Consider the following 12,296-nt stretch of genomic DNA (forward strand, 5'->3'; position numbering starts at 1 on the left):
GGCAGAGAGAGAGAGAGAGAGAGAGAGAGAGAGAGAGAGAGAGAGAGAGAGGGGAAGGTGGGATGAGAGAGGGAGAGAGGGAGGGCAGAGGGAAACCACACCTTATTCCAAGGAGGGCGGATCACAGGCAGCCACACACAAACAGCTACGACAGGAATAGTCACTCTGCAGGAGGGTACAGGGCAAAACATTTTGTGCAGTGGTTGTTATCGAGTCTGTTTGTCCTCAGCATGGGCTGTCACTTGGCTCACACCTGCACGTTACTCTCTTCTCGAGCAAAACAGTAATGTCATTCACCGCTGAGCAGGCTCGACTCATACTGCACTGACATAAGGTAGGGTGCAGGGGAGGGGTGCCTGTGTGCCTGTGTGTGTGTGTGTGTGTGTGTTTACTCTGTACATGTCCGCTGGCTTTTTCTGTGCCTCTATTTGGATGTGTAAACACCTGCGTGTATTGAGTGTATGCGCACGAGTATTTGTCACGCACAGGCGGTGACTAATGTCTCTTGGGCCATGGTGTCAGGAGATTCAAGCTGTAAGCCATGTGACTCCACAAAGCGCAGCAGGGATTGGCTGAGACCATCTCTGACCTCAGCAAACTGACTCCGCCTCTCCTCAACACTACCACCTCCCCCTGCACATACACACACACACACACATAACCACACACATAACCCTCCCTCCCTCTGTCTCTCCGCCTCCCTGCCTCTATAATTTTTTTTGCCTCCAGTTAGCTTTGCCCCCCCCCCCACACACACACACACCTCTCAGCATCCTCCACTGAATGTGTAGGTTAGAGCCGCCGCAGCAGCAGCATCCATGGCTTAAGCCCCAGCTCTGATTGGCAGCTAGCCTGGCCAGGCCCTTACCCCTCCTCTCTCCTGTCGCTCTCTTTCTATCTCTCTCTGTATATCTCTCTCTCTCCTTCCTGGGCTAGTTGACAGGCGACGTCTGGGGGTGTCGGAGGCTCACAGTTAGCTAGGGCGTTAGCCACATGCACACGGCAGCTCTGCTGCCCATCAATTCTACTGTATCTCTCTGGTAACCGGGGGCTTCTTGTCTTCACCCCCTCCCCACGCCTCCTGCTTTCATTTCAGGCTCTTTGGAGATAGAGGAATGCAAATCTGCAACCATGATGGAAGGTAAGATGATTTCATCTTTTTATTTTATTCTTATGCTGTCCCCTTTTCTGTTGTTATTCAGGGTAATCCCCCTTCATGTCCTTGTCCAACAGCGCTTCATCCACTGGCAAGCGTGTGTGTCTTTGAGAGGTTCAAATGTCAGGAGCTGCCCTGCTATTTTGAGTGCATACATTCTGGTGACTTGCATGTTATTCTTAGGAAAAGGGCACAGCCGCTGAATGTCTACCACAGAGGCACAATGGCGAGGCTAATTGAACCGTGTGTACATTTTGTGAGTGTGTGTGTGTATGTATGAGTACCCCCCACCCCCCTTTTTCCCGCTTCCCATGGTAAAGGATTCTTTGGATTTATTGTGCAGGAGGGCTTATGTGCCCTGCTGGCTCACTTCTATAAATTCTCTTTGTATGGTGTTCCCTGAAACACATGCACTGACACACACGCATACAAACTCACGGCACCGTATGACTCCGCTGTGTATCTGCTCACACTACATTGCCATTTCTACCCAGCACTCGCGTGTGGATTGTACATCTGTACCGGTGGGTGCGTACGCACATTCACACCCACCCATAGCTGCACTGATCCACCTCTGTCGGGTTGAGCGTAGTGAGGAAGAAGAGAACTGATGATTGTTTTAGTTTCATGTCCCTTTAATTGATGACATCATCCGGGGGGGGGGGGGGGGGGGGCTCTGCAGCTCTGCAGCTGGCACACCAAAGCCTCCATCCATCCGTCTGTTTCATACGATATCTCTTATTTCTTATCTTGAAAGTGGTTCAGGCGTCCTCTGTGAACGACCACTTGCCATTCGTTTGACCAGAACAACCTAAAACGTTGACTCTTACTAAATCAACCTTAGATTATGTAAGCTCCCATAGCCCGCGATGATACACAGGCAACGTTTTGAGGCAGTGAACATGGGGAAATATGTGTCGGTCATTATTGCTTACAATATTTACCCTCTGCAGTTTCGTACATCTCCTTACAGTGGATAGTTTTTGCCCATGCTCCAAAACAGCTTCATGATGTCACTCGAGCATTTTTGTTTATTCCGGTGCATTTAGCAAATGAACTCCATGCCGGTGTCTGTCTGCTGCTGAGGAAGAATCACATTAGCTCAATCTCATTTGGTTGTGTGTGTGTGTGTGTGTGTGTTTGTGTGTGCGTGTCTTTCCATCTGTGTTTTTTGGAAAGGAATGATGTTACTGCTGCCCAGTCATGTGTTGTGGGCTGTTAGCGATCTCACACCAGAGAATGTTGTATCATGTCATAGTAACATAGTACCATGTCATCAAGGTAGGAGTGGATTTGAAGAGCAGGCTGGAACCTATATATTGATTATGAGGTGACAGCTCTCAGATTGTACGTTTCTAACAGAGTATAATGTATAATTCAGATTAATAATCCAGTTTTGTTTATTTCAAATGCTGAGCCTACTGGCCTGAAGCAATGTGCATGTTTCTGTAAAGATGTCATGGAGGGTGATGTGATCTTGTGTTTTTTGGACAACATCTCCAGGTTTTACAGTGTTGGCTGTAATGATATGATTACTACCATGCCAGCTAGTGGAGGAGTGTAGACCATCTCACAGGTCTCATTATTATGTTCTTGTTGGTTGGAGACAATGACTTGAAGCATTCTTCATGTCTGTTCCCATTGTTAACTGCCCAAGCATGCTAAATAAAGGTCTGTGATCACTGACCTGCTATGTGAAGTCAGAGATCTGTATTTAAATTGAATGAATTACATTTTGATCAGTTGATCAGTTGATCGGCTGGTACACTATGTTTTTATAACATGTGTGTATTACTCCTATGCTACCATATGATGAAGAAGGCAACAGTCTGCCTGACGGTCTGTAACTGTTCGTCACAAACACGTCATTGTACAAACTATAAACTGCCCAGTAGGTTGTAATTTAGATGATAACTGACAGGCTACACCCTTTCTGCCAAGCTGTATTTGTAGTAAGGAGCCACCGTATGCACAATAATGTCTAATATGCTCATGCTGACTCTGCAGGTACAGATGCACCACAGATAAATGTGAATAAAGGACCTCACAGGGTGATCATATCGGATAACACTATAGTCAGTCGTTAATGATTAACCCAAAGTGATTCAGTGGTTTACCTTTGTATTTGGTTTATGACTCAGTATTTGTCTTGATGGCAAAGCTTAGCTGTACAGAGTTGATCAGTAATGCTGATAGGGGTCTGGTCTAACAATGTGTTGATTGGTATTCTAGGTACAGTGTGGTTTTATTATTATTATTATATAACTAAAACAGTACCCTCACAGAACATATTGATCCAACAATAAGTCTTTTTTGCAGCGTCAAGAATTCTCCAACTTCACTTCAACAGTAAGAAATGAAGAGCTGATCTGCTGCCCCCCCCCCCCCCCCCCCTGCCTCCACTGCAAGTGTGCTGTCCTGTCATTCACTGCGTTTGTCACGCACCAGGTTGTTGGGCAACAGTTCAGAAGAACATTATCATGGCTAGCACAGGCTTAGCATGGACTGTAGGAGGGCAGGATTACAGTCAGGTGTTAAAATTGGATGCTAATCCTGGTCAGCTCTGCTTTTTAAAGCCCCATTTCATGGCCAGCATGGCTGTCCCTGGGTAACGCACAGGGAAGTAGACATGGGGTCATTTCCTAATTTTAGTTCAAATGGAGAGAGGCAGTATTAGTATTGGCGATGACAACCCCCTTCCCTCGAGACACACGATAGTGAATACAAACGGGGATGTTGTGCTGAACTGTGACCTCTAGATAATGATCACAATAAGGCAAATTACCTTCAGTAAATCTGAAAATAAAACATCAACATTTTTGTTTTCTGTGCCGTGTTTTTCTTTGAAAGCCCCCCCCCCCCCCCTATAATTTACTTAACGATCTACCAGCACTTACCATGATCACTTGCTATGAATGCAGGGTTTACTGCAAGTGGGATTACTGCATCTGTGGTTGTGCACAGTGTGTACATCATTACTAGAAATATGTCCTTTTATGTAACAAATCTCCAGTATGGATTTCTCTACTCATGAGATCCTGCACTTGTGTGGTGGTTGTTTCAGCAGTAATTTACTCTCCTCATGGTAATCACACTGGTGCAGCATGGGATTTCTGATCCCATTTGACTTTGAGTGTAGGAGCTACATGGAGGAGGCACAGATATTATCAAGACAACAGTGACGTTTAAATAGATTACATTTCTAAATGTATAAGAGTGTATCTCTTATAAATGAAATAGGGTGACAGTGACTACTCTTTCTTAATGTCCAGTAATGCTTTAGTGACCCTCTGGCTGAAGCAACAAGCTTAAACTTCCCTTTGCACACGAATACAATATCTAACTGTAACAGGGGGACTGCCATGACATTATCTCGTGCTCCCTGTAAGCCTAAACATTTTGCATTTTGGACATTACCTCTTGTTATACCTTCAGGTCAAATTATACACTATGTGCACCAAAAAACAACCTCGTAAATATAATTAGCTGTGCACACTGCTGCTCTCAATGGGGGAAACTCTTTTGATTTGAATGATCCCATGGTATTTCCTGTAGCACCATCATAAGGAGAAAGTTAACATCGTAGTCCCGGCAGTGACAAAGCTCTAAGTTAGTATTTCTTTAGTGTTTCGTGGGTTGTAATGAACACTGCAGCCTCTCGCAGGGCTTCAGATTTGTAGTCTTGTTAATCCTCGTAGCAGTAGGAATCAGACTGTCACAGGGAGGCCCAGTGCTTAGAGCTTGCCTGGCTGAAACTTGGATAAACCCTTGACTGGAATGCTGAGGGGACGCAAGGCCATATGACGAACTTCACTTCTTTTCTTTAACGGTCTATTACCTGACTTGATATGCAACGTGATGATTATTTGCTTATTTGATACAATCTAATTGTATCGCTATGATTATATGTTTTTTGTAGTGCTGGGCAACGATTAAAATATTTAATCGCGATTAATCGCATTGTTATGGAAAAGTTCAATAATGAATTCAAAAGTAGTGTATTGCGCACTTTACAAGCAAGTACTGCTATATGAACAAAAGTGCAATAACATTTGGTTCACGAGATGCAGGTAGCATGTTCCATACTTAATGTGAATATAATTCATACTTTGTTGGCATCTTATTCTGAAAACCGGATGTTCGTCTGAAGAAACCGGATGTTGTCTCACGTTAATCTTTCCGCTAACTTTCAAAGTCCTTCGCTCGCTCCCGATCTGTGCCGTTTAAATGCGTTTACCGTGAATTTCAGCATATAGGTGCACTCAAATTACTGACTATAGGATGTTTGCTGGCTTTTAGCCCACTGTTCTTGTCATCCTCTTGTTGTTATGTATATGTATTGTCAAACAACATTTATAACATCTGAAATGTTGTCAAAGTCATTATACTTTGGTGGAATGTGGAGGTAATCTTTAGTTCAGGCAGATCATACAAAAACATGCAACTGTTCTAGCCTTCCAGTGTCTTTGTACCTCAAAAACATAAGCCTATGACTTGGAGAAGCCTTGGAGAATGATCAGTGATGTCAAATAGTCACATCTGACTCAGGACCCTGCTGCCATATGGTTTCCCGGGTAACAACCATGAGGCTGACTCATGTCTGTTTTGGTAATGAGCTGGGCAGAGGCTCCCAAGTGCACATTTTCATTGATTTGTGAATAAATAGGTTTTTGGTGGGTTGATGTGGGCACAAAAGCCTGAAGGATGTTGCACCAGGTCTGTACACGTTTGTGAAAACATTGTTGATGGTATTTGTTTCCTCTTGAAGACCTCTGTGTAAGGATAGCACACTGCTCCCGTTGCAGACCCAAATGAGAAATTTAATGTCTTACCATTGGCCCAAACACATAACTCATGTGGGCTGATGCGTTGCACAAAGCCCTTAGTGGCCGAGCAGAAATCTCAGGCTGGAATGAAGCAGAGCAGAGTGCCATCTGTGAATATGAAAGGCTTCTCCTGGTATTGGTTTGAATCTGGTTCTCCATAGACACAGCCATGCACAGTCTTAGTGCTGGATAGTATGACCACAAATTTGTATCATAAAACCTTTTAATATACTGGCGGTTTCACGGTATATCATTATATTTATTTAGTTTTGCATGACTTGGCCTTTGTATGGGTTTATATTGGCTTATTCTACCATCCGGAGTACATATATAAAACATGTTAATGCCATCATGTATTGAAGGCTTTGGTTACGATTAAGAGGCGAAGTTCCCTTTCCTCTTTCGTTGGACCACCATGGGATCTAATTTTGGAAAAGATATGTACCTCAAGTCAACCTCAACGAATAACTTTTTGATCCCGTTTGAATTGTGCCACGGAGTACACATTTAATGTTAGTCAATTGAAACAACGCTCGTTCTTTCACTTCTCGGCTGATAAAAAGAGTAACGTTACATTCATGGATGGAACATGGCTAAGCTACCTGACTACCCAGCAAGCCAAGGTAACGGCAGTGTTGGGGACACAGTTGTGTGAGACTAGAGTCGTTTTACAGAAAATGTAATGATACAAATCTATGACAAACTGCGAGTTTCTTGACTTGCAAAATGGTCTTTTAAATTGACAAACATCATATGTGTAATTCATGGCACAATTCAAATCGGATCCAAAATTTTTTCGAAAAACTTCTAAACAACAGACACAGCTCTCTGTCTTGGGCACAATTTCTGGCGCATCGCTGGTCTCTTTTCCTTCATCCTCCATCTCTCTTTTCTGTTTTGTATAAGCAGTAGCAACGGAGCCTCTCCCAGCTGTAAACAGACTCTTATGCTACTAGCTGGCAGCTATAATGTTACCCAGCATGCTGTTTGGCAGTTAAAATTTGTAAATGTACAATTATTAGTCTTACAAATTGTTTACGTGTCACAAATTATTGTGTGCCATGGTGTTTTTGAAGAGAGCTAGTTGTGGGTTGTTAATTGTTGTGTTATGAAGGTATAACCAAGGGTGCAAAGGGTTCATAGGGGTCCCCTCTCAATACACTCATTCTGTATATTTGTGGAAATCCCTTCAATGGAGCACAGTAAGAGTGGCATGTTGCTGCTTTGATAACATGTGACTGTAGTACATGTGTGTGTCAGGTTGTAATAAACGTTAATGGCCCCGAGGCAATTCTTTACAGACAGTAGTCCAAACAAATACACACAATACGTCAAACACAACACAGCGCAAAATCCATATCGCCTACCCTGTCACCATAAAACGTGGAGAAACAAGATGCAATGAGTGACAAGACATCCAGAGTAGTAGATGGAACAAAGGACAATCATTCCACATGTAAAATATGTTTGGGGCCTTTTGAGGTGACCCTCAATACGAGCAGGTGCTGATGGTCAGTAAGGATAGCACCAGTAGGTGAAAACAGAGCTTCAACAGAGTTTTGTTCCTATTTTGAAGACTAAGACTGCCAAACCATTGACGTATAATATAAAATATAATAATGAAATGCCTTCATGATTTTCAGCTGTGTACAAACTAATGTGAGACTGTGTTGATTGAAATCCGTATGAAGGATAGAGCGGTGATAGACGAGCCTACTTCTGACGTTAGTTCGTATTACGGAGTGAAGCTACAAGGCTGAGTCACTGGCGTTTCCTAATAATAACGTAAGTCTGTGCACAGATGTCAACGCCAACATCGGACAATGCTCGCATGAAAAACGTGTGCGTGCAGATGTCTGTTCAGTCATCAAAGTGCATGTTTTTGTGTGTCTTCTATGTTGAATATGTCGCAATAGAATGCGTCCGCTGTGACTCTGCTTGACGATAAGTTTGAGAGAGACCCAAATGAACTTTCCCACAACAAAGACATGCAGGGACAGAGACGGGAGAGGAGAAGACGAAGGGAAAGCCATCAAAACCAATCCGCTCGGTCTCGTTCACGGTCCTCCTAACACCATATTCATTCATGGACACAGAAACACAACAACATCCTCACAACAGCCCTCCAAATCCCATCTTTTGCTTTCTGTGGACACACGCACACACATTTCTGTGGACACAGGCACACACATAGAGAAGCTTATGTAATGATGCCCAAGATTCAAAGCCAGATAAACAGACATGTTTGTGTAATCTCGTGGCAGCTGGGGGAAGATGAGGTTATCCTACAGCGCAATCAAACGTCTTCCTTGAATGACGTATTGGATTCATCTGTCTTCGCTGAAATGTCATCAGATCAAAAAGGACTGTTTAAACTGTATTTGTGCATTCGTAAAGGATCATGCTTTAATGGGTGTAGAAGATTTAAAAATGAAAAGCACTGTATAGTAAATCCGTGCACCGCACGTTATTCGGCAGAGCATTTTCCTTGACTAAACAATGTTTTCATACTTTTGAAAATATTTTTCCATGCAGCAGTTGCTTCATATCCCATCGGTACCTACTGGTTTAGTTAAATTGAAATGTTACACATAGCACAATAATAACAAACTGAAGGGAGCACAGACTGTTAGCTAACAGACTAGGGATGCTTTTTTCACCCTGACGGGGCCTACGCAGAGATTAGAGGAGCCTGCTGTCAAAACAGTTGGTGATTTGCTGTCAAAGATGTGTGGTCTAATTTAATCAGTGGCTCTAGTTTTAACGTAAGAGACGGACTTGTCTTGCGGCTGTTTGACTGATTCATCATCTGTGTGTCCTTTCTCACACACACCACAAGAATGAATTCAGGTCACAGCCTAGATCCTCTGTGAGCCTAACTTTGAGTATTATAAGGTCTCCCTGTCTTTCTCCCCAAGTCCCGAGGCACACACGCATAAAAAAAATACTGCCTTCATAAAAGTGTCTTGAACAGAGTTCATAGCAGTGCAACAAGGAGAGCAATGTACAGTACCCAATTAGAGGAGACAGACAAAGAGAGAGAGAGAGAGAGAGAGAGAGACACACACACAGAGAAAGACGCTGACACAAGCTGGGAGAGCGAAGAATCCCCTAGAAAGCCATTGGCAGGAAGAAGCAGATAAACAAAATGAGGAGGGGTGGAGATAGAAAGGGAGATGAAGTGAGTTAAAATGTCCAAGTAGGATAGCGTGAGAGAGGAAGAGATACACAGAGAGCAGCAATGAGTGTCAGAGCCCCAGAGTGAGAGGGCAGGACGGTACTATCATATATTTTGTGGCATTTATGGAGTTTGATCCGCTCATGTGGTGGGAAGGGGGATTAATAAATTATTAAAGGGGGGCTGCGTAGACTTGGAGTCCTAGATTTATTTTAGATTTGTTTTGATTTTATTCTACCCCGTGTCTTTTCTTTTCTGTGTCTGGATTTGAATCTATGTTCAAAATGGCAGCCTCAGAAACATCCTCATTTCTGTCAACAGTCTTGTGTGTACAGGTAAACAAAATCAACTGCTTGGGGGATGGTTTACTAAATGCACTGCTTTGCTGATGCCAAGTTGTGTCGTGCTGTTGAGGTACATGCATGTATGATGCCACATAGATCCATTTTACCATCACACAGCGTCTCTTGTCTACGTCTGCTGTTCCCACCATCTGCTGCCTCATGCCACCCTTCTCCACACGAGTACCTTTCTTTCCTAAAAGTTCCTTCGCTCTTTTCATCCCCTAAGTTCTTTTTTTACACAGAGTCCTTTTGTCCTTTCCTGCACCCTGTCCTCCAGCACTTTCTTTTACATGATGGAAGGAGGCGTGGATAGACACGGTGGCAGGGAAACCCCCGAGGGAAGTTGAATTTATTTGGCCATATAATATTAATATGCCTCGCTGCCTAATGTATTCAGCTCCCAAGATGATTGTTAGTGCTTGGCTCAATCTCATTCAACTCTACTTGATTCATGAAGTAACATGAATATCTTGTTAATATGGATTACATTTGTGTGGTCTTTTTCTTCTTTATTTGTGTGATTAAAAATCAGATCACTCACACACAAACAATGATTTGTTGTATTTAATTCATTTTATTTAGGTAAGTGACTGCACAAAATCTAATTATCTAAATCCAGATTTATTTTTTAAGTTGCCTTTAATTCATTTTTTACGTTAATTCAGTTGATTTATATTCCAAATTTTTCCTCAACTATTTTGAGTAAAGTTGACTCATGTTCAGCATACTAGAATTAATTATTATTATTATTAACCTTTTTTTGTTCATCAAATCAATTTAATGGTTTAATTTCTACAAACTAAAATTAGGTTTGATTAAATTAAACATTTTTAGCTATTAGTATCTTAACTTTCAATAAATTCCATGTTTACACAAATGAAGCAAACGTAATTTTCAACTTTATCTAAAAATGTTTATGTTTTGAACTTACACTACAACCATCTGATGATCTTATAGAATATGGTGTGTTGCTGTAGATTAAAGGAGTTCAAAACATCTACAGCAGTAAAATGCAATATACGCATTAAAGCAGCAGTACTATTAATCCAGACATATCATATATGATAGTAAAACACTGACCGGGAACATTTTACTGCACAATCAATACTTGTACTTACTTTAAGTACATTTTGATGCGAATAACACTTTTACATAAGTAAGGCTTTGAATGCAGGACATTTACTCACAGAGCCATTGCTATAATAAAAAAAAACATGCACCAGTACCATAGCTGCAAGACAGCGACCATGTACATCAAAAGGATGCATTGAGTGAAAACAACACCCAGAGTCTCACAAAAACAAGCATGTATGTCTGGGGTTCACACTAGTATTAATACTACAGTCCAACACACTTTCTTCAGCTTGCAACATCTCCTCAAGCTGCATTTCACATCAAAGTAAATGTTCTATGTCACCCCTAAACCAGAAATAATAATGCAGCTTAACAAGAAATCCACCCGTCCACCACTAATTTTGGTCTTTGCTCCGAGTACTTTGGGGGAAAGCAAGAGCACTTTCTGAATGAATTTGCGTGTATGCATAGGTGACTCCTGGCCTCATTGTAACGAGCTCTGGCTACGGATCCAATGTTGTCCAGAACGATTACTCCTTCAGCATTAATGTCACTGTCATAACGTCCAGCTTCTCCACCCTCGTTGTTGATGACGTGTATGCACATGGTGGATATCTTCAGGTCTCTCAGACTGTCATCTTCTTGATGTCTTGTATACTGAAAGAGAATATGAGGAAAAATAACAAATGTGTTTATGTAATATATTTAATGACATACAGACAATCGAGTATGAGGTTGAATTAGCATTGTTTTCATTATTTAAAACCAGATATTTTCTTTACCAATTCAAAAGTTTGGAACTGAGTTATTGGTGCTGTCGCAATGACTTGTTGTAACTATTAGTGACAGTAGGATCTTTAAACAGTTAATGTAATATAAGACGGTACACGTGGCTGGAAAATGCAGTTACACTGACTTACCATATTGTTCCGAATGAGACGCCCATCATCTACCTTTAGTTAGATGCCAAGAAGACGGCAGCTTTTAGGGTTGACAGCACTTGTCGTCTGTGAAGCAATTCAAATCTTACATTTGAATGCAACTTATAATGTAGGGCAGTGCATCTCGTATTAAGGAGAGTAACTAATTAGCTGCTACCATAAGTTGAAAAGATACAGATACGGTAGATGGCCGCAATTTCAACAAGGTCTGATTACATGACCCCACTACTTAATGTTATTCTCATAGAGCACAATCTGGGGATTACTTTCACTTTATTGAAATCCGCTTCTGGTGAACATTGGCGAAAGACTTACAGAAAGTAACATTACGATGCTGCTGCGCTGTCTGCCACTCAGCGTCGGTGCGTTGACTGAAAACATTTAGCTTTGTCTAACCATACTGACATGTTACTGCACAACTAAGCTAGCTGTTGTAACATTAGCTCAAGTAGCAAACACACAATTGATAATGTTAACTAAATAGTTGTTGGTTATAATGTGCTTGATTCCTGAAAACTGAGACCTGTGGATAGGCCGCAGTGCAGGAGCTTTGAGCGGAAATCCCTCAGGGTGAGAAGAAATCCCCGTCGTAAATTGTAGCACATATGTCTGCCCGTGTGCAGACAGCGCAGTGTGTGGAAATAATGAAATCGTACATATTTTTTTGTAATTACTTTTAACTGAATGGAACCCGTTTTTAAACTAGCGCAGTACATTTTTAAATGAATGAAAAAAGATAAGTAGGATTCAATTACTCATTAAAATCTATGAAATAAT

At 41.9% G+C, this 12,296-nt stretch overlaps 1 protein-coding gene across 1 annotated transcript in view; it reads left to right on the top strand.

The window, feature by feature from the left end:
* The window catches only part of sgip1a (SH3GL interacting endocytic adaptor 1a), a gene marked incomplete at its 5' end in the record, with an annotated part of 61,490 nt that overhangs the window by 3,365 nt on the left and 45,829 nt on the right, over nucleotides 1-12,296 (top strand). The window contains one exon of the mRNA XM_079267107.1: nucleotides 1,097-1,141. Within this exon, the coding sequence (XP_079123233.1) occupies nucleotides 1,097-1,141 (45 nt within the window). The remainder of the gene's footprint in view (nucleotides 1-1,096; nucleotides 1,142-12,296) is intronic.

The sequence above is a fragment of the Melanostigma gelatinosum genome (assembly GCF_949748355.1).
Source record: "Melanostigma gelatinosum genome assembly, chromosome: 4".
NCBI lineage: Eukaryota > Metazoa > Chordata > Actinopteri > Perciformes > Zoarcidae > Melanostigma > Melanostigma gelatinosum.